At 58.7% G+C, this 21,946-nt stretch overlaps 1 protein-coding gene across 2 annotated transcripts; it reads right to left on the bottom strand.

Moving 5' to 3' along the window:
- Window positions 1-575: 575 nt before the first annotated feature.
- On the bottom strand, window positions 576-20,084 carry DEGS2 (delta 4-desaturase, sphingolipid 2). 2 transcript variants are annotated; one of them, XM_060165366.1, is made up of 3 exons: window positions 20,003-20,084; window positions 3,025-3,767; window positions 576-1,114 (listed from the first exon to the last, which is right to left on the bottom strand). In XM_060165366.1, the coding sequence occupies exons 1-3, from the start codon at window positions 20,082-20,084 to the stop codon at window positions 968-970; spliced, it is 972 nt and encodes a 323-aa protein (XP_060021349.1). In that variant the 3' UTR covers window positions 576-967. The 2 variants fall into 2 exon arrangements, with proteins under 2 accessions (XP_060021349.1, XP_060021356.1); XM_060165373.1 differs by lacking the exon at window positions 20,003-20,084 and adding an exon at window positions 10,016-10,106.
- Between the last annotated feature and the right edge of the window lie 1,862 nt (window positions 20,085-21,946).

Below are 21,946 nucleotides of genomic sequence, written 5' to 3'. Positions count from 1 at the left end.
GGGAGGGCCTCGCCCAGGCATCCCTCCTGCTGCCCGCCTGCCTCTGGAAGACCAGGACCCACACCCCGACACAGCCCCCGGGCCCAGGGGCTGGCGCCAGCGATGCCTCCCCACCTCTCAGCTGGGCCATTAGCCCTCCGCACAGTCCGGCCGAGCCGCATCCCGCTTCGCAGAGACACCGAGGACACCAGCCAGCTTCCGTCAGAGCCCTAGCTCACTTGGGCAGTCACCCGTCGGTCCAGCCGCCTGTGCACCCGCCATCTGCCTGGCCTGTGGTACCTGTTCTCCTCAAGCCCCACGTCTGAGCTGGTGGGGGTGAGGGCCCCAACGTGCAGCAGGAGCTCGGCAGGCGCGGGGGTGGGGGTGGGGGGCAGGGTTGTGGCGGGAGCAGGGACGTGGCCCGAGGACCACGTGGATCTCATCTCTGCCCACACCCCCAAAACCGGCCACTCAATGACAGGGCCCCCGGGGAAGGCTGCCCCAGAGGGAGGAGCGTGGCCTCAGGCCCTGCTGGCCAGGAGCCGAGCCCACTCCTGGGAAGCACCCTCTGTGGACTTGAAAACATGCTGCTTTAATTTAGGGCATGGGCACGCCAGAGAAATCAGCTCCCTGGGCACAGGGCACCCAGCGCCAGGCCAGGCCTCGCGCGTGACGTCCTGAAAGGGAGGGCCCGGCCTGCGGTCACCAGTCCCCGTGCAGACCAAGCTTCTCCAGGCTGCCACCCGCGCCCGCTGTCTCCAGGCGTGGTCTCGGGACTCCAGGGGGACAAGAACAGCAGCCTAGGGTGCGGGAACTAAATGCAGCCAAACCAGTTCTGGGCATTGCTCGCCCTGGGGACAGGTGACGGCCAGCCCTGCAGGTGGGCGGAGCGAGGCCGGGCAGCAGACAGAGAGCACAGGCCCTGCTCCCACCGGGCACTGAGGCGCGCGCAGCAGGGTCCGTGCTCTCGGGGCACCGGCCGTCGGGCTCACAGGCCGTCCTTCGCCAGCTTGCACACCCGCTTCACCCTGGCGTAGGGCCCCAGGGAGTCCTCGGACACAAAGTCCCAGAGCACCTTCACCCACGAGTAGTGCTGGGGCAGGTGGTCGTAGTACTCGGGCGCGATCTTCCGCACCTGTGGAGAGGGCACATGGGTCAGAGGCCGCGCACAGGCACGTGCACAGCCACAGGCGCACGTGCGCGCAGACACACGTGAGCACACAGACCGCGTGAGCACACGCGCAACCCTGTCATCTCCCAGGGTACCCGTGTCCGGGCCAGCCGGGCTGGAGGCCGCCCGGCGCTGCCCAAAGACGGAGGAGCCATTGGCTGGGGGCACCAAGAGGCGCTAAGGCCCCTGCCCCAAATGGGGGTGAGGAGTTAAAATGCACACCCCCCTCCCTGGAGCCCACACCCCGAGTTTCTGATCCAGGAGCCTCGGGGTGGCCGAGTCCTGCTGAACCAAGGTCACGTCCACGCGCCTCAGCCCGGCGTTCGGTGCCCTCTCGGCCCTGCAAACCCCTCTGACCTTGGCTCCCACCATACTCCCACCCCGTCGCCCTCCTGCCAGCCTCAGGACTTATTTCCCCCTCCAGCTCCCTGCCCCTCTCTGCACCTGACACCCTCAGCCTGCCTCCTCCAAGAAGTGCTCCAGCCTCAGCACCTACATGCACACCAACTGCAGGGGAGGCCTCCCCCTCCCCCCGCAGAGGACACACCAGGTGCACAGGGCCTGCTTTATAACTGAAAAGGGGGGCCTAAGGGGGATGAGGTGACACGCACGGCAGGAACAGGGAGCCTTTGACTTTGCTTGGGAGAAGGAAAGGCTCACAGCTGACAGCAGCTGCTTCTGTGAGTGTCCTGGGTCAAGATTCTGGCTCTGCTGCTTCCTGAGTCAGGGACCCCTGCTCCCTGAGCCTCTCCCGTCGCGTCCATGAAATGGGCGTGATGGGCTTGAAATGCTGCGTAGGCTTGTGGTGAGGCTTCAGTGAGATGGTGCCCAGCACAGAGCAGGACCTCAGTACCATTGGCGGGGCGGGGCGGGGCGGGGCGCGGCCTGCACAGCCAGGGTGGACACACAGGCTGTCAGACTCCAGAGTCACGTGGGCCACGGCACAAACACCTGCACACCCAGACCAGCGCTCACGTGCACTCCAGCACACCAGTGGGTGAACATGCACTCACAGACATGCACATATGGACAGGCACACCTAATCACGTGTAGGAATGCGGGCACACAGACGTACACACAGTCTCGCACACTCAGACACCCTTCCCACGACCACAATCTCCAACCCCCTGTGCGCAGTCACTTCTGCTCTAACCGACCAGTGCCAGACCAGAACAACAACAACTCCTCCCCCCTCCCTCCTCCCCCTCCTCCTCCCCCTCCTCCTCCCCCTCCTCCTCCCCCCTCCCCCTCCCCCCTCCTCCTCCCCCCTCCTCCTCCCCCCCCCTTTCTTCTTTAGAAATTCTCCAACCCAGATCTCCCAAGACAGAGGTGCTAGCCCAGAGGCTTCCACTCCGAGGCAGCTCGGGCCAAGCCCCTTGGGTCACAAAGGGCAAGGCCCACCCTGTCCTCTCTGTGCCGTGAGGGGGCCCCTGGAGGGTCACAGGGCAGTGACAAGAAATGTGGAGGGACAGGGTCAGGAAGGCGAGGCGCTTCACTTGCAGTATCATTACTGCTGCACCATTTACAGGAGAGAAAGCTGAGGCACAGAGAGGGCAAGTGGCTTGCCCCAGGACACACAGCCAGCCAGTGAATATCACAGCTGTGCTCAAACGGGTTTTCATTAAACCAAGAGGCCTGAACTGTAAAATGCCCCTTGAGCCCCTGCCCCGCCCCCCCGAATTCACCTTCCTATTCTCCAGCCAGGCACTCCGTGTGCCAGGTGGCCTTTCCTTCTCCCCCGGGGACCCCAAGTGAGCACGTAGCCATCCCGTGATCAGCATGAGAGAAAGGCCGGAGTGTGGCCCAGAGCCCTCCCCGCGTTCCCCCACCTCCCACTAAGGTGCCACTGCAGCCCCGCGACCATGGCCACGTACCAGGGGCAGGTTGCAGCCCGGGATGCTGGGGAAGTCGTGGTGTTCCATGTGGTAGCCCACGTTGAAGGTGATCCAGTTGAGGGGCCCGTAGTAGGAGTAGGTCTCGTGGCCCTTGAGGAACATGTAGTGCTCAGCCACGAAGTGGCCCGAGATGGGGTGCAGGCCCAGGCCCAGCAGGGAGCTGGCCAGCAGGTAGACCATGGGCTTGGGCCCCCAGAGGGTGAAGATGGTGGCGTTGGCCGCCAGCTGCACCAGGGCGTTGAACACCTCCATGCGGGTCATGGCCTTGGGGTGCACGCAGAGCGGCCGCAGCGAGTAGAAGAAGGGCTGCAGCGCCAGCCAGAGCAGCTTGCGGGCCGGCGTGCAGAAGAGCCAGCCCTCGAGGCGCGTGGGCACGTCCACGTCCAGCCCGTCGCCGCCCAGGTAGCGGTGGTGATCCACGTGGTACTTCTTGAAGGAGGAGGCGTAGGGCACACCCAAGGGCAGGTTGGCGAAGATGGCGAACCAGCGGTTGTGGGCGGGGTGGCCAGTGCCGAAGGCCGTGTTGTGCGAGATGTCGTGGATGGCCAGCGTCAGCGCGTGGTTCACGCAGCCCCCGAAGGCGTAGGCCCAGAAGAGCAGCCAGCGCCACGCCAGGCCCCGCACCAGCCAGCAGGCCAGCAGCTGCGCCAGCACCAGCCCCAGCACCAGCCACTTGAGGTGAGGGTCCGGCCGCATCAGGGCCTTGATGGCCGGGTACTTGGCTGCAGGGAGGACGGGAGAGGTGGTGAGGGGGTGCTGGCCGCGTGGGTCCAGATGCGTGCTTCCCCTCCCCCCTCCTTCAATCTTTCCTGCCATCTTCCCCGTCTTTCCCTCCACCATCCATCAAGCCCCCAGGCAGTGCTCTGAGATCCGGCACTGCGGCTCTGGGCCTAGAAGCAGCCTCGCCTGTGCTCGTGCCGAGGGAGGCAGGCAGACCTGTCTCCCCCCACCACCCAGGGGGCTCTGGGGAGACTCCCCAGGGTGGGGGTCTTTGTCACCAGCCTACACAAAGAGCAGGCGTCAGCATGGGCCACAGAAACGTAATTCCCGCCATCAAAACAGATGCCGGGAGCCACAGGTTCAGCGCACGCGGTGCTGTGTACGGCTGCTTGGTTGCTGTGGGCTTCCAGGGAGCCCGAGAGCCACAAGCAGACTCTTCGGGGGGCGGGGGGGGCCTTGGGAGGGGGCAGGGTGGCTGGGGGAGGGGAAGCTGGAGGGCTCTGGCTTTGTCTCGGTGTTTCAGTTCGTAAAACAAACAAGATCTGAAGGAAATATGATAAAATGTTGAATACACTTATTTTGGGTGGTGGGTGTTTGTTATAGTATCTTTTGTACTTTTCTGTATTTTGTTTTACAGAAAAGGAAAAAACAATGGCAGTGGGAGCTGCCCAAGCAGGGAGGGCCTTCCCAGCCGAGGAGGCAGCCGGAAGAGAACAGGGTGGGGTGGGGGCCTTGGGGCAAGAGAGCGGTGCCTTCTAGAAACCTCTGCTTGTGGGAGGGGGCTGGCAGGCTTAAGGCTGGTGAAGCAGCTGGTGCTGTATCCAGGGGCACGGAGGGACAGGGCCGGGGGGCATCACATGCTCAAGGGGACAGTCAACCCTCCCACTCCAGGTCTGCTGTGTCCCTTGGTTCCCTGGCAGAGGAGACAGGCCCTCAGGTGGAACCAGCGTCCTGACACACAGATTGGGATCCAGGCCGGCGAGGGCGGGGCTCGTCCCAGGCACCCTTAGGACAGTCAGTACCCGTCTCCAGTGCCTTCAGTGCCCGCCCCTCCTACCCATCCAGCAGCTGGGCGGCCTCAGGCTGGCCTGTGAAGAGGGTGTCCAGGGCTGCAGCAGAGGCTGGGCCCCAAATGGAATTGGCCAGGCCAAGGTTGAATCCTGGCCTACGCTTCCCTCCTAGTGACCCAGGAAGTCGCTGCCCTTTAGTGCTCAGAATGGAAGTGTGTGACAGGGCTGCCTTCTTCCTCCCAGACCAGAGAACTTTCTGTCAGAGCCCCCCAGCAATGGAACAGGCTGCCTCACAGGTGGTGAGCTGCCTGTCCCTGGGGGTATGCAAGGAGAAACACAACAAGGACTTCTGCCCCAGAGGGGAGACTCAGGCTCAGAGTCTTCCTGCCCAAGCTATGGTGGTGCCACAAGCCCATCTCGAGGTCAGTCTTGATCCTGCTGTGTGGCCATGGTGCATTCCCACCCTCTCTGGGCCTCTGTGTCCCAGTGTGACACAGCGTGGGCAGGATGTGCCTCACGGGGTATGTGTTCCACATACCGGTCCTGGAGCCTGATGGTGGGACAGCCCGCGTCTGCTGGAGATGTCGGGGCGGGGGCGGGGGGCGGTAGTCGGGGTTCCCACATCCTAGAACCGCTGCCCAGGAAGCCCACAGAATCCCCCAGGCAGCACTGACACCCCTGCTATCTACACACCAGCACTCCCACCGAGCCTCCACCTCATCTGGCAGCTACGGTGGTTTTGGCTCCGACCAACTGAGCAGTGGTGCTATACAGCCCTCAGGACAGCCTGCCAGGGGAGGCGGCCGAACCTCACACCCCTACCCCCGGCTCCCATTCCAGCCTCCTTCCCCCTACTGCTGGGGGCCACCCCCCAGGCTTCCAAGCTCGGCAAGACTGCCTGGGCCCTTTGATCCTGGGAGCTTTCCCCGAAGCTGCCAAGGACACCCCCTAATCAGGCCCCGAAGGATGGTGGTCACAGCACAAGCGTCAAAGCAGAACTTAGGAAAGAGCAAGCGAGCCCAGGCCTGGCAATAAACCACAGCCCTGCTTAGGAGGGGACCAGGGGGCCACAGCATCTCCCGGGGGGTGGAAGGGAGCAGCGTTTAGAAAGCGTTCAAATTCCAGCTCTGGATACGGGTTTAGTAACAAGAATATATAAAGATATCCTACAACCCAAAAACAAAAAGACAACCCAACAAAAAATGAGCAAAGGACTTGAATAGATATTTCTCCCAAGATGTGCACCTGTTTCTCTAAGCACATGAAAAGGTGCTCAGCAGCAGCAGTCGCAGGGATGCAGCCAGCCCGACGGTGAGATCCCACCGCAGAGCCTCTAACGGCCAAACTCAAAAAACGGAAGATAGCAAGTGCTGACGAGGCTGCAGAGAAATGGGGGCCCTTGTTTGTATGCTGCTAGTAGGAATGGAAAACGGTGCAGCCACTGTGGAAAACAATTGGGCGGTTCCTCAAAAAGTTAAACATGGAATTACCATAAGACCCAACAATTCCACTGCTAAATATATACCCCACGGAATTTAAATCAGGGACACAGACAGAAACGTGCATATCCATGTTCACAGAACTATTCACAATAGCCAGAAGGTGGAAACAACCCAAGTATCTGTTAACTGATGAGTAAACAAAATATGGTCTCTCTACACAATGGAATATTATTCAGCCTTAGGAAGGAATGAAACTTCCAGTTACAAAATAAGTAGGACATGGGGATGTAATGTCTAGAATGGTGACTGTAGTTATTAATACCGTGTTGCATATTTTAAAGTTGTTAGGAAAGTAGATCTTGAAAGTTCTCATCAAGAACTTCTCATCCAAATAAAGAGGGAGACATAGAGAATGGACTTGAGGACTTGGGGTGGGAGCGGGAAGCTGGGGCGAAGTGAGAGTAGCATCGACATATATACACTACCGAATGTAAACTAGGTGGCTGGTGGGAAGCAGCCGCATAGCACAGGGAGATCGGCTCGGTGCTTTGCGATGACCTAGAGGGGGGGGATAGGGAGGGTGGGAGGGAGGCTCAAAGGGAGGGGATATGGGGACACGTGTATGCATATGGCTGATTCAGTTGTGCAAGAAAAACTAACACAGTATTGTGAAGCAATTATACTCCAATAAAGGTCTATTAAAAAAAAAGAACTTGTCATCCAAGAACTCATCAAGAAAAAAAATATTTGTAACTGTGTATAGTGACTTGTTGGGGTCATTTCACAGGATACCATATCAAATCACTATGTTGGTGGGGGAGGGATAAATTAGGAATTTGGGATTAAAATATACACACTACTGGGACTTCCCTGGTGGTCCAGTGGTTAAGACTCCATGCTCCCAATGCAGGGGGCCTGGGTTGGATCCCTGGTCAAGGAACTAGATCCCGCACGCTGCAACTGAGAGCCCGCATCCCGCAACTAAAGATCCCGCATGCCACGATTAAGACCTGGCACAGCCAAATAAGTAAATATTTTTAAAAATATACGTACACAGGGCTTCCCTGGTGGCGCAGTGGTTGAGAATCTGCCTGCTAATGCAGGGGACACGGGTTCGAGCCCTGGTCTGGGAAGATCCCACATGCCGCGGAGCAACTGGGCCCGTGAGCCACAACTACTGAGCCTGCGCGTCTGGAGCCTGTGCTCCTCAACAAGAGAAGCCGCGATAGTGAGAGGCCCGCGCACCGTGATGAAGAGTGGCCACTGCTTGCCACAACTAGAGAAAGCCCTCGCACAGAAACGAAGACCCAACACAGCAAAAATAAATAAATAAACTCCTACCCCCAACAAATTCTTTAAAATATATATATATATATATATATATGCCCAGTACTATACATAAAATAGATAACCAACAAGGACCTACTGTATAGTACAGGGAACTCTACTCAATATCTTGTAATAACCTATAATGGAAGAGAATGCAGAAAAATTATATATATATATATATTTATATATATATGTATGTATAACTGAATCACTTTGCTGTACACCTGAAACTAACACAACATTGTAAATCAACTATATTTCAATAAAATTTTTTTTTAAATCATTATGTTGTACACCTGAAGCTAATATAATGCTATAGGTCAATTATGCCTCAATTTTAAAAGCCCTTATATTGAATTCGCTGCTTCTCTGTCACAGTGCCGGCTCCCTCAATCCTGCTCCCGGGAACTGACTCCCAAATAAACTAGCAGCACCTCCGCCGCCCAAAACACAGGCATGAAGGACTACCGCGGGCTGCGTACAACACGGATGAACCTTGAAGACATGATGCCGAGTGACAGAAGCCAGTCAGGAAAGGCCACATACCGTATGATTCCACTTACGTGAAATATCTAGAACAGGCAAGTTCACAGAACCAGAAAGTAGAGGTTTCCAGGGCTGGGGGGGCGGGGGGGATGGACAGTGACTGGTAATGGGTGTAGAATTTCTGTTTGGAGTCATGAAAATGTTTTGGAAATAGTAGTGATGGCTACACCACACCGTGAAAGTCATGAATGCCCCCAAATCACATGCTTCACACACGGTTAAAATGGCAAATTCTATGTTATCCTTTACCACAATTTTGTTTTTTAAGTTTAAAAGAAAAAATCCGGGGCTTCCCTGGTGGCACAGTGGTTGAGAGTCCGCCTGCCAGTGCAGGGGACGCGGGTTCATGCCCCGGTCCAGGAGGGTCCCACATGCCGCGGAGCGGCTGGGCCCGTGAGCCATGGCCGCTGAGCCTGCGTGTCCGGAGCCTGTGCTCCGCAACAGGAGAGGTGGTGAGAGGCCTGCGTACTGCAAAAAAAAAAAAACGAACAAAAAAATCCCAGCTCCGAGCAGGTTACGTCAGCTGCAAGGCTCGTTTCTGAACCATAAACAGGTCACTGGGAGGATGAATAGATAAGGCACGGAAAGCTCAGGCTGACTGGCCGGGAGCAGACGCCCAGGTGAATCTGCGCTTTACGACGACCACCCAACAAAGTGCACCGTGAAGGCCGGCGGCCAGGATGCTGCCCGAAGACGGGTATGCTGGGGACAGCAGTGGTGGGATTAGGCTGCATAGCGCTCTCCTCCCGGGCCTGCCCACATGGCCCAGCGGCGGCCAAGTGGGCTGTCCCTGCGTTGCGTGTGGGAGGCGACTTGGCTGTCCCAGAAAGGCCAGAGGCCCAGAAGGGTACTCGCTGCCCCCGGCAGGTGGAGGAAGATGCAGGGAAGGGGGCGCCAAGGCCCCGCCGCCTGGAACCAGCTCACAAGGTGCAGGGAGAGACTGGCAACTGGGGCGGGCAGAACAGGGGCCCCCCAAACGCGTCCAGGTCCTACTCCCCTCACTGTGAATCGGTCAGCTTCTGAGGGACCCTGGAAGTCAGGCTGCACCCAGGGTGCTGGTCTGCTGACCTCACAACAGCAAGGAGAGCCTGGAGTATCCCGGCGGTACGGCGTCATCCCAGGCTCGGGACAGTGGGAAAGGGAGCAGGAGAGGAGGTCTGGGGATGTGCAAGGTCTCCACCGGCCTCGCCAGCTGTGAAGATCGAGGGGCACAGGCGGCTCCAGAAGCCGGAAGGGCCAGGAGACAGATCCCCCCCCGGAGCCTCCAGAAGAAACTTCACCCCGTGGGACCCGGGTCAGAGTTCTCACCTCCAGAACCGTAAGATAACACGCGCGTTGTCCGTGGTCATTTGTCTCTGCAGCTCTAGGAAACACACAGCAACTGGACGGGGGATGAGGAAACCCCGAGGCTCTGACAGCCCAGCTGACCTCACTGCCCCATCCCTGCACTGGCCTGGCGCTGGGCGCAGCGGCAGCTCACATTCGACCCCGCCCCTCAAGGGCGCCACTGCCTGCCAGCCTCAGCCGAGGTGGACCAGCCAGCCTGACGTTCGCCCAGCATCACCCCGCCAGACGGGGCAAAGGAGACGAAAGGACCCCAACCGGGGGGGTTGGCCCCACTCGGGAGGGGGGCGGGGGCAAGCCTCATCCCAGCTTGTTCCTGCCGCCAAAGGGGGTCAGAGTGAGCGGGCACATGTCAGAAGGCGGGCCTCAGTGGTGCCCAGGAAGCTGCATGCTTCCACCGTGGGGCTGAGAGGCCTGAGGGGGTGGGAATCCAGCAGCCGCAGTGAGGTGGAGCAGGGGAGGACACAAGTGTCTTCACGAAGGCCAGGGCAAGAAGGATGCGCCTGCATCCCAGCCGTCAGGAATGTTCTCGCCCAGGGCCCAGGAAATCACGTGCAAAGTTCCCGAACATTTGCATACCTGAATGTCAGGTTGGGGCCACAGGCCGCAGGGCTCCATCAGCCTCCCGCCCACCAGAGGTGGCCTCTGGACGCCAGCCTCCAAGGGTCCGGGCCCTCGCCTGCCCAGGCACACCTGGGAGCTCAGCCAGGCAGCCAGAGGCCACCAGCCTCCACAGGGCAGGTCTCTCCATCTTCCCCTTGGAAGGAGGCCAGGCCTGGGGCAGGCCACACCTGCAGCAGGTGAGCACAGACTGGCAAGCCAGCAGGGACAAGCACCCCAGCTCAGGGATCCAGGCCAGCAAACAGGCCACTTCCGTACCCCTCAGCGGCAAGGGCAGTGACAGAGCCCAGCAGCTGTGACCTTGGACGGTGGGCCTCTGGTGCCCCGTCTGTCGTACAAGGCCAGTAAGTCGTGCGTGAGTGGAAGCAAAGGAGAACATCCTTGGGTGTCCCTTCCCTGCCTGGCCTGGCGCCCCTTCCTCCTTTCCTGACAGTTTCCCAGGGACTCAGCTGCCCTCAGCTCGGGTGCGGCCTCAACACAGCCTGGGGTGCCTGGTCCCCAGCCCCTCACCCCGGCCGACTGGGTAGGCCACAGCACTGCCCCAGCCTAGGTCTCCACATCTGGGAAATGGGGGTGACACCCCGACCTGCCCATCCAGGCTCTGGTGAGGCTGGGATGACAGCTCTGAGCCCTGGGAGCCGTTACTACTGTTGTTATTAAATACAGTTTTCTGATCTGAGAGTAAAAAACATCCCATTTCTGACCTTTGGGGCTGTGGGCTGCTCTTGGAGGTGATCTGGCCCCAGGCTTGCTTTAACCTATGAGCAAAGGCCCCATGCTCCCCGGCCACGATAGTCACTGGGCCCAGCCACCCTACTGGAAGCAACGGAAAAAGGCGGCCCACGCACAAGCCGGATGCTGGGCAGCTCAGGGGCGATCCCGAGAAGGGGCCAAACACGTGAGCTCCAGACCACCTCCACCCTGCCCGGAGGCCCTGTCCAGACCACAGCGCAGGCAGGAGGAGCCCCAGCAAGCCAGGCGACTCAAAACTGGGGGCTTAGGGGCTTCCCTGGTGGCGCAATGGTTGAGAGTCCGCCTGCCGATGCAGGGGACACGGGTTCATGCCCCGGTCCGGGAGGATCCCACATGCCGTGGAGCGGCTGGGCCCGTGAGCCATGGCCGCTGAGCCTGCGCATCCAGAGCCTGTGCTCCGCAACGGGAGAGGCCACAACAGTGAGAGGCCCGCGTACCGCAAAAAAATAATAATAAATTTTTTTTTAAAAAGTGGGGGCTCAGAGACAGTGGCCAGGGGGCTAGGAGCCCAGCGGATTCCAGGGGTGACACGGCTCGGAGACCTCGCTGAACACCCCTGGCCTTCGGCGGAGACCCCAGGAAGGCCCATCTAAGGAGTGGGGCCCCTCCGGACCCACCCGAGCCGCGCCGGCGAGCAGGGTCAGGCTGGTTCACTAGCTCATCTACCGCCTGCTGGACGGAGATCCATCTTCGCTCAAACGAAACAGCAAACATCGAACCTTTTCACTTCCAGGGCTTCTGGGTCCCTAGGAGGTGGGAGGCCTAGAGGCCTCCCTGAGAAGATGCTCTGGGGCCCTCCAGCCAGGCGGGCCTAATGAGGTCACTGGGTGCAGTCGGGTTTGGGATAAATGGAGCCGTGGGCTTGGGGGTGCCCAGCTGCCGGGGGGTCAAGGAGGGTCACGGCAAGGAAGGCCGGACAGGCACCTGCTGGACTTAGCAAGGCCCTGGGGGCCCCAGCAAGAACCGTGTCAGCAGGAGGCGAGGTGAGAAGGTGAGGCCAAGCGCAGGCCTGGGGAGGGAGGCCTGGCTCGGGGGGTGAGATGGGAGAGATTGGGGCCAGCGGATGGCAGAAGGAGAGGACAGAGATGCGGGGCGGGGGTCACGGAGAAGGCCAGGGGGTGCTGGCCTGACAGAGGGGCGCCTCTTCTGGGGCTCAGGGGTGAGGCTGGGTAGGGGAAAGCTGCTGGCTTCATGTTCTCTGGGCCCCAGGAGAGGTGGGATGCCCAGGAGGAGGGCGAGAGTGCCCTGGCAGCCCCACGAGGAGTCCTCCGGGCCTGGCTGGACACCCAAACCTGGCCCAGCCTGACCAGGCTCTGCCCCCCTGGGGGATCTCAGCTGATGTCGGGGGGGAAACCTGCTCGCTCAGGCCTCCAGCACAGAGCACCAGAGAAGCTGGGTTAGGACACTCACGCCTCAAGGGCTCTCTGCTCCAGTGGGGCAGCCTGGAGCCCGCATGGACAGCCACATGGAACCAGAGACAAACAGACCCATGCAAATGGCCTTCCAGCAGCAGCCTGGGCGGGGCCCAAGGCAAGCTGCCCACGAAAACAACCATTGCTAGAAGCCACACTGTCCAGGCATGACACAGAAAGGAGGGGCGGAGGCCCAGGGAAGGGTCTGACAAGGCAGGGCGAGGCCGACAGAGCCAAGACTTGACCTCAGGACCCCCCGCCTTCAGGCCCGTGGACGTGGCCGGAGCCCGGGTGTGGACGTGGTGCTCAGCAGGTGAAACGTGCCCGGCGTCTGACACACTTCCTCGTGCAGCCCTCACCACCCTGCCCGGGAGGGGACCATCCCCCCGTCTTAGAGATGAGCATGCAAAGCTTCCACCACATGGAGAAACGACCTAATTCTCCACTGGCTCCTCCAGAGTCCACAGGGATTCCTCAGCCCCGAGAGGAGCTGTTTCCTGGAGCTGGGCTACATCGTCAGGGCAGAGCGCCCAGAGAAAATCCTGGGTCCCAGTTCAAGAGAGCCTCACTGCAGCCTGGCTCAGTCCAACTGCTGCGTGCCCTTGGGCCAGCCCCTGTCCCTCTCTGGGCCAGCTTCCTCACTCTCCGTCCCTAAGGCACCCACTCTGACAGCTCTGGGCTGTGAGGGCCTGGAGGTGGGGCCTTCCCCGGGGCACATGGGCCTCGGGGGGACAACGGAGAGGAGGCCGCAGGCCCCGAGGTGTTGGGGAGCTTGGCTCCAGCAGCTGTGAACATTTCCGTGCATTACATATATTTACACACGTGGCGGACTTGTTCATGAGGACCCAGAGGGCTCAGCAGAGGAGCCTGCCTGAAGGGAAGCAGCCTGACCCCACTGCCCTACGCTGACCCCACAGAACAGTCTCCCCGTGGACACCAGGTTATTCCCAGAAGATTCCTGACAAATCCTGCTGTGCCAGGCGTGGTGGGGAGGAAACGGCAGAAACAGGCAGCCCGGCGGGGGCGCTGCCGGGCCCTCGCCCTCCGCAGGGAGCGAGCGTCCCCACGCAGCCCCTGCTAACCGGCGGCGATAAGGTCCCTTCTCATTGGCCTCCTCCAGGGCTCCCAGGAGCACATGGGGCTTCTCCCCACTCTGGGTCCTCCACGCACCCGGGCCGGGCACCATCTAGGGCTAGATGCCCTGACTGCTTCCCCAGGGAGGTCAAGTGACATCGCAGGACAGTCCCGCTGGCTCCAGGGGGCCTTGTCACCGCCTTTCACCACCAAGCGCTCTCCAGCCTGAACATTCCATCGCGTCGGTCAGCTCACTGTGCCCACCTGCCTCCAGCGCCTGTCTGACCCTGTCCCGCCACAAGCCACCCCGTGCGGAGCACCTTCCCTCTCCCCCCAGCGGCTGAGCACCTGTCCTCTGACAGCATCTCCAGCAAAGGCACCCAAGCCCTCTTCATCCCCTCCTTCCTAAACGGCTCCCCCGCAGCTCTGGCCCCAGTGCTTCCTAAGCCGCCTTGTTCTGCCCCATCTCGCCCCCTCCTTTCCGGTTTGGGAGCCCAAAGGCAAGCCTAAGCCTGGCTGGTCAGTGTGGGCGGTGCTCTGGGGGAACCGGGGAAGCGGCCCAAAGTGCCTTCAGGAATCACTGACCCACCTCCCGCCAAACCTGCTCTTGATTCCGGACAAATATTTGCCGAAGGTCTGGGCCGAGCCGGCCCCAGGCCCCAGAGGCGGGAGGGGCTCGCAGGCTCAGCGGGGGTGGGAGGCACACGTGCGGGGCACAGTGGTGTGTCCCGACTAGGACGTGATTAGGACACACACACTGAGTCCCGTGACACTCGAGCCGAAACTCAAGGGACGAGGAGTGGCTCTAAGGATACAGGGCGGGCTGCCGAGTGACTGCAAGGGGTCCTAGGGACCTCTGGGGTGAGGGGAAGGCTCCAAAACTAGACTGTGTAACTTTACTAAAAAATCACTGCACTGTGCCTTTAAAATGAGTGAATTTTATGGCATGTAAATCACTTCATAAAAGCTGGTACGAATGAAAGAATGTGGATTAGAAGCAGGCCAGGTGAAGGCACAGCACACACATCAGTACAGAGGCAGAAAGAAGGAGAGGAAGGGGCCACGTGAGCTGGTGACTGCCCGTGGGTCACGTGCCAGGGAGGACAGGAGGGGGGACAGGCTCTCTTCAGGTCCCACGTGGAGAAGAGGGTGGAACAGAGGTGCAGGCCGGAGTTACCAAGTTACAGCCCTGTCCTAACCCTGACCAGGCTGGGTGACCTTTGGGCAAGGGGCCTAACTTCCCAGGGTCCTGCCCTGCATTAAAAAAAATGCAAATGTCTGTAAGGCCAAAAAAAAAAAAAAAAAAAGGAGTGGGGGGGAGAAACGAAACGAATGAAAAAAATGCTAGGACTTCCCTGGCGGTCCAGTGGTTAAGACTCCACGCTTCCAATGCAGGGGTGCGGGTTCAATCCCTGGTCAGGGAACTAAGTTTCCACATGATGTGCAGTGTGCACCCCGCCTCAAAAAATAAAAAAAAGTTCCAAGTGAAAAGACAAGGGACAGACATGGGAAGATTCTTGTTACATGTGGCAAAAGCAGGGCCACCACAAGTCATGTGGAAAAGACTCCTATGGATCCAGGAAAAGGGCTCCTCAGATAGAAAAAGGACATGAGTCGAAAATTCACATAAGGAGAAAGACAGTGAAATCATGCAAGAAACACTCAGCCTCACTAATCAGCTCAGAAATGCCAATTAAAACGGGATGTCTCAGGACCTTCCTGGTGGTCCAGTGCCTGGGACTCTGCGCTCCCGATGCGGGGGCCGACGTTCAATCCCTGGTCAGGGAACTCGATCCCAGAGGCCGCAACTAAGAGTTCACATGCCACAACTAAAGATCCAACGTGTCCGCAACTAAAAAGATCCAGTGTGCGGCAACTAAAGATCCTGCGTGCCAACTAAGACCCAGCAAACCGAATAAATAGAGAGAGAGAGATATTAGAGGGGAAAAAAAAGCGGGATGTCTCCCTGCTCTCCAGCTGGCAGGGATTAAACCGTGTGCTCTGAGCTGTGGCTGACGGGTCCCTGGCACCTCTGGATGGAGGGAAACCCTGCGACGGTCATGGCAGGTTGGACTACAGATGCTCAAGCTTTGGTAGGTGCCTACTGCCTCACTCAGCCTCGCTGGGAAGGGCACTGGTGGAGGTGGGCCCGGCCCTGCCCTTGGGAAGCTCAGAGTTGAGTGGGAGAGTCAGACAAAGCTATCACCCCACAAATCAATGTAGAATTACAGATGGGAGCAAAGGTCACAAGGTAACAGTGCACGGCACCCTACAGAAGGATAGGGAAGGAATAGCTGGGCGGCAGAGACGGGGGTAGACTGTGGTGTGGGCAACCAGCCTATGCCTGCCGCTGTCAAGTGCCCAAATATACCGCCCTCTCCCCAACTCAGTGGGCAGTGATGCACGTTGGTAGTTTGAAATTGGCCATGATGGAAATAGCTACAAAAATGGGCAAATGCCAATTTGCGAATCAGGGTCTTTTGTTCCCTCCAGAGATTCAGTTGATTATTTAACATTTCCCAGCATACGGCGTGTGAGGGCACGCGCTGTTAGACAGTGTTTCTGAGAAAGGGACATTTAGGCTGAGACCTGAAGGATGCATAGGAGTTCCGTAGAGGAAGAGTAGGGAAAAAGAATTCAAGCAGAGGAAACAGCATTTGCAAAAGCCAGGAAGTAGGAAATGGGCAGCTGGCGGGTATATTCCACCAAGTGGCTAGAGAGCAGACAGTAAGGAGAAAGGGCAGGGGCCAGAGCATGGGGGTGCCAATACGCAGAGCAGAGATGAGATTCTAGGAAGGGAAGCCCTCGGAGGACTCAAGCCAGGGAGGACACAGTCAGCTCAAATAGGGTCCTAGAGGGACTCCCTGGTGGTCCAGGGGGTAAGACGCCACGCTCCCAATTCAGGGGCCTGGGTTCAATCCCTGGTCAGGGTGCTAGGTCCCACATGCCGCAACTAAGACCCAGATAAATAAATATTTTTTTAAAAAATAGGGTCCCAGGGATCACCTATTGTCTGTGCTGCTGTGTGCCCATGCACCCAGCACCCCTCCCTCCCCACCCAACTTAGGATCACAGCACCCCTTTCTCAGAGAGCTGCAACTCTCTGACGTCACAATGTGATACTGTGCGGTTTGCCCAGCACAGCCCCCCGCCCACTGGCCAATCAGAGGACTCACAGCTCTGGCCAGAAATGAGCTGGCTCAAGGGGAGGACGGGCTACTCAGGGCAGAAGGGGAGAGAGGCACCTCTCTCTCTTCTGTGGGAATCTCAGAGCTGGGTGGACACAGGCTGCAGCCTGCCTGGAGGACGAGGAGAAGGCTGACGGCAGCAAGGACAGGGGCGGGAGAGAATGGCCGTGTGGCCGGCCGGCCCTCCACCCCTGGCTCCAGCATCTCTGTGGTTGGGTGAAGAGCCTCCACGAATGCACATACATGGTAAAACACAAAAAACAAAAACTCACAAAGCTATTTGTTTTTGAAAAGACAAATTCAAACGCTGCTTCTTATTCCGCTGGGCACACCTGGCTTGGACTCTGGTCTCCAATGTGATCGGAGTCTCGCCGGCTCCGTTCCTGCCCTCGCAGCACAGGGAGCCTCAGCCCTGGCCTGCAAGGCACGCCCCCATCCAGGCGGGATCTGGAGACGAACTTTGGTCCTGCGCGAAGAGCACGGCAACCAGCTCTAGGCGAGGCCTTCCTGGGTTCTGACCTCAAGATTAGGATCCTTGAGCATCCAGTGGCCCCCCAAGGAGCTTGGTGTGGGCCACAGCGGCCAGCTGGCTGGGACTGGGGCACATCCCTGCCTGAACACCAACTTGGCCTCTGTGGCCACTGAGCTGTGTGGCCCTGGGCAAGTCACTTCCGCTCTCTGAGCCCCACTCTGGGGCCTCCTCTGTAAAGAGAGGCTGACAGTTACACATAGGATTTCCCTCAGGCTGGGAACAGCACAAGCTTCAGGAAAACAGAGATGGAAAGGCATTCCCTGTCCTTGGGGAAGACATGGGCGTTTCTGCAAGAGGTAATAATTATCATCGCAGCTAACGTTTTGTTGAGTGCTGGGCTGAGCATGAACACCACCTCATTTAATCTGCACAACAGGGACTTCCGTGGTGGCACAGTGTTTAAGACTCTGCGCTCCCGGCGCAGGGGGCCCAGCTTCCATCCCTGGTTGGGGAACTAGATCCCACATGCATGCCACAGCTAAGAGTTCGCATGCCACAGCTAAGGAGCCAACCAGCCACAACTAAGACCTGTCGCAACCAAATAAATAAATACATTTTTTTAATAAATAAAAATGATATTTAAAAAAAAATCTGCACAACAACTCCATAAAGAAAGTGCTACAATTCACCCCTTTTAACTCAATCAAACCTCAGTTTCCTCATCTGCTTATTGACTTGCCCAGGGTCACATGACTAATGAGTGGGTGTTGTCCTTGCCAGGAGATCAGCTCACAGCCAAGGTCTAGAGCCACATAACGTGCCCCAGAGAGATAAGGACCCGATGGGCTGGAGCAGTGGAGGGGAATCCCCCCGCACCCTCCTCTGGCCCGGGCTCGGTGGGGTGGGGGGGGTAATTCCTACAGGAGGGAGAACTGAGCGAGTGGGGCAGAGTAGCAAGGAAGGTCCCCCAGGCGGAGGAACAGCCTGCGCAAATGCCTGAGAGGGAGGGGGAATGGCACATTCCAAGTTCGTTAGCTCAAAACTGGACGCGCTGGGAGGAATCCACAGCACACACTGCACAGAGGGAATTTGAAAAGCTCCCTGGAGAGTCAGCCCTTGAGAACCTGTGCTGTCCCCACCCTGGCCCAAGTCACCTCCCTCTCCTCCAAGTCTTCCAGGCTTCCCAGCCACCCTGTCCAGGATGCTTCCTGGATTGGTTCCAGGGTCCGTGGCTTCCATCTTGAGAGACAGATCATTCCCCATGTCCTGGCGTGCTGGGTACCACAGTGAGCACCTTCTCACCCAAGCTCTCCTTTTATCCTCATACCCACTCCTCCAGAAAGGATGATGGTGCCCATTATGCAGATTGGGAAAGTAAGTCTGCAACCCAGAGTGTCTGGATCCCTCCAGGCAGCTCTGTGGGCCAGGATACATCCCTCCCACAGCCTTCTCCACCTGGGGCCAGGTGCCCAGTGAGTCCTGTAAGGGGGAGGTGGGGGACAGCCAGGGGAGGGGAAGGAAACACAGCCCTGCCTTGAAACTGCTGAGAGACAGTAGCCACGATGCCTGTGCTCCGTGGGGGAGGGAGGACCAGATGATCACCAAGTGCTCTCTGAGCCACCTGCAGGAAGTTCGCAGGCGTAAATAGTGCTGGGTTACTGCTCACCTCACAGGAGAAAACCACAGACGTTACAGACCCACCCAGGGGTCTCTAGGCCCTGAACCCCCAGCAACAGCAGGGCACGGTCATACACTAACCACTCAGTGCATCCGGTGTCTGAAAGGTAACAGGACAGATATTTCCCTAGTCTTGGGGTGGGGCAGGAAGACACCAAAGGGAAAATTCTAAAGAGAAAAAAGCCAACCTATTCAAATGCATTAAAAAAAAAAAAAGCTTTTGTGACTATAAAGGGGAATAGATTTGCAACATATAAGACAAAGGGTTAAAAGCCTCTATACAAAGAGAGCTCTAACACCAACAAGCAAAACACCAAGCCAAGAGAAAAAAAAATGTTAAATGGCCAATTACACGTTGAAACCAATCATCAAATTAAAAATTTAACCCACAATGAAATGGTATTGTTTTGTCAATCTGCTTGGTAAAGATTAAAAACGTTTGCCAAGCCCAGGTGTAGGCGAGGGTGTGGTGAAATGGCGACGGACTCTGGGGCAGGGGAGCGCGTTCACCCTGCTGCAAGCTGGCCGGGCGCTGCAAAGGCCGTTTGGTGGCACCTAGTAAAAGCTGTTCTGGAGGTGCGAGCCCTTTAACCCCTAATTGCGGGTAAAGGACTGTACATCCAGGGTCTTCCTGAGAAACGGATGGAGCCCATCAGGATGGGTGAATCCAAAGGATGGGCGACCACGTAGGTAAAAATGACCTCCCGGGACACTGAACGACAGAGAGGGGGGCCACCGTGTATTAGGCTATAAAATAAAAGGACAGACTCTCTGGTACAGTCTGTTTTTTAAAAACTTGTCTCTCTGGTTCAGCGTTTGTTTCCTTCGAGGCGCTCATTCTGCCCTAAACTCCGGGATTGGGGGTGGGCTTGGCGACTCCTCCGGCTGGGCCGCCGGGACCCCGGCGCTCAGCGCACATAGGAGCCCGGGATGCGGCGGAGGACAGGTGGCTGCGGAGCTGCCTTCGAAGGCGGGGGCGGTGCATCCCGTACAAAGACAGTCCCTGGGGCCGACCTCTGCGCTGCGACCTCTCCCCAGAGCTCGAGCCCTGGTCCCGGCCCTGGGAGTGGCTCGCGTCCCACAGCCAGGATGGAGCAGCTGAAACGCGCTCCCCTGACGCGCGGAGCGCGTGTCTTAGAGCCCAGGACAGAGGCAGAGACGCAAGGGGAGTTCCAGGCCGGAGCTGGGGATCCTCAGGAACCCCGAGCCGGGGACGCTGAGGGAGGAGGAGTGGCGCTCCTACCCTCTCTGGAGCAGAGGTAGGGGAGGGCCTGCTGGGTATCCGGGCCTCAGGAGCGACCCCTGGGCTCGGGCTGTCCCGGGACACCAGACGGCCCCAGGGCTGTCCCCACCTGGGGCCCGAGCTCACCGAGCATCTCCTTGCGCCGCTGCGTGTGCGGCTGGTCCGTGTAGACCCACTCGAAGTCGCTGCGGCCCGCGCTGTTGCCCATGGTGGCGCCGGGAGCGCGGCTCAGGGCTGGGCTCCCCTCCACCTGCCTCCCTGCTCTGCGCGAGGACCAGTTCGGGCTCGGGGCGGGGCCTCCGGGGGCGGGGCCTCCGGGGGCGGGGCCGGGAGCGCCTCTGCCACCAGACCTGGGCGCGGTCGTGTCGGGGCAGAGGCGGGTCCCCGGGGCTCTCGGAGCCTCAGTTACCTCGGTTGGAAAATGAGACTGCTAGGACGCAACCCGTGCAGAGTCCCCGGACCCCACGTTGTGTGGCGACGCCCCGTTCCCTCGGTTTCACTGAGGCCCGCCCCCCCCCCCCCCCCGCGGCTGAGCACCAGTTCTCTCCGCGGCCCAGGGCCACTCGCGCTCCTGCCACCCCTGCCCCTACAGACCCACCGGTGAAAGCGCCCACCTGGCACGGGGCAGGGGTTGGAGAGTAGAGATTAAATGGATGCGACAGTGCTGGTAAAGAGAAGGGGCTCGGGAAAGGTTCGCCACAGCGATCCTCCCTTCCCTTACCCACTCCTTTCATGCAATAAGGCAGAGGACAATGAGGTGTCTGCAGGTTGGAGGGAGTGAGTCAGACCCACCCCTGCCTTCAGGGAAATCGAGCGACAGGGACACAGGCATGGAAGAGGCCTATTAATGACACAGGATGATACGTGCTATGACACCTGTAGGTCCTGGGACAGCTAAGGTTCAGTAGAGGGGTCTTTTGTATTAGGCTTCAAAGGATGAGTAGGAGTTCAACAGCTAAAGAAGGGCAAGGGCATTGGTGGTAGAGGGAACAGAAGCTGCAAAGGCTGGGACTTGAAGAATCCAAAAATTGTCAGAATGGAGAGTCTGGTTTGTGGGGAGTAGGGACACAGGGCCCCTCACTTCACTTCTCAGGGATTCCTCCCAGCCTCCTCTTGCTTCTTTGGGAGTTTGTATGGTGGACCTCGTGTACCTGGAGCCCAGCCTGTAGGAGCTGCCGAGGTAGCAGACTGGCCTGGCAGCCAGAGGTACCACAAGGTGGGCAGGTAATAATGGTGAGCCTCCCTCCAGTCTCCCGCAAGTTTGTGGGCCAGGGCCGAAGGCAGTCCTGGCATGAGATGGGAAGGAAGGCAACTGGGTGTGGGCATCTGGTGGCAGCCAGCCACCTGCCCCTGAGTCAAGGATAGGAAAATGGGCCAACAGAGAGGCTGGATTCCCTGTCCAACAGAGAGACACTTAGAGCCTAGGGTTGCCACCACCCCTTGCACCACCCAACAGTGTCACCTACCTGGCTTGCACACCTCCAGGAATGGAGAACTCAGCACTCCCCAGGGCAACCTGCTCTATTCACAGCCAGAGGGACCCTCAGAAGTCCCAGCCGCCCCAGCGGCTGCCACTTTACATATGGGTAAACTGAGGCTCAGAGATGAAGGGGGCCTCAGAATAAGCAGAAGAGATGGGACAGGCCCCTGATCTTTGACTTTAAAAGCCCAAAGTCAGAGTGTCGGCCCCGTGTTACAACCAGTGAGATCTGGGTCCCAGCTCTGCCCCCTGGGGCACCACCATGCCTGCCAGCTCCCTCTGCCCAGGATGGAGATCAGCAAACCACTCAGAGATCGACCCCAGGACTCAGTCTGTCCAGGTGAAACTAGCCCAATGGCTTCATTTTACAGATCAGAAAATTGAGGCCAAAGAGGGGACAAGTCAAAGGACAGACTAGAGAGAGACCTGAGAGTGGAATAAAAGTCCATGACTTCCAGTCAGCTGCCATGCCAAGTAATCCCAAATTCCATGCGGTCGGCTTGGACCACAGAGACTCGGCTTCACGATGACGAAGCCACTCAGAGCACATGGGCCAGCCTCCCCACCAGGCCCCGGTCCTAGAAATGAAA

Source organism: Lagenorhynchus albirostris, chromosome 1 (genome assembly GCF_949774975.1).
Source record: "Lagenorhynchus albirostris chromosome 1, mLagAlb1.1, whole genome shotgun sequence".
NCBI classification, from domain to species: Eukaryota; Metazoa; Chordata; class Mammalia; order Artiodactyla; family Delphinidae; genus Lagenorhynchus; species Lagenorhynchus albirostris.
The sequence above is the reverse complement of the archived record's forward strand: the minus strand, read 5'-3'. Positions and strand labels throughout refer to the sequence as shown.

Coding starts and splice junctions, on each gene's coding strand:
- DEGS2 (XM_060165366.1), bottom strand. CDS start 20,084: ATGGGCAACAGCGCGGGCCGCAGCGACTTCGAGTGGGTCTACACGGAC. Junction 3,768..20,002: donor GCGGCGCAAGGAGATGCTCG/GTGAGCTCGGGC, acceptor TCCTCCCTGCAG/CCAAGTACCCGGCCATCAAG. Junction 1,115..3,024: donor CGGGCTGCAACCTGCCCCTG/GTACGTGGCCAT, acceptor CCCTCTCCACAG/GTGCGGAAGATCGCGCCCGA.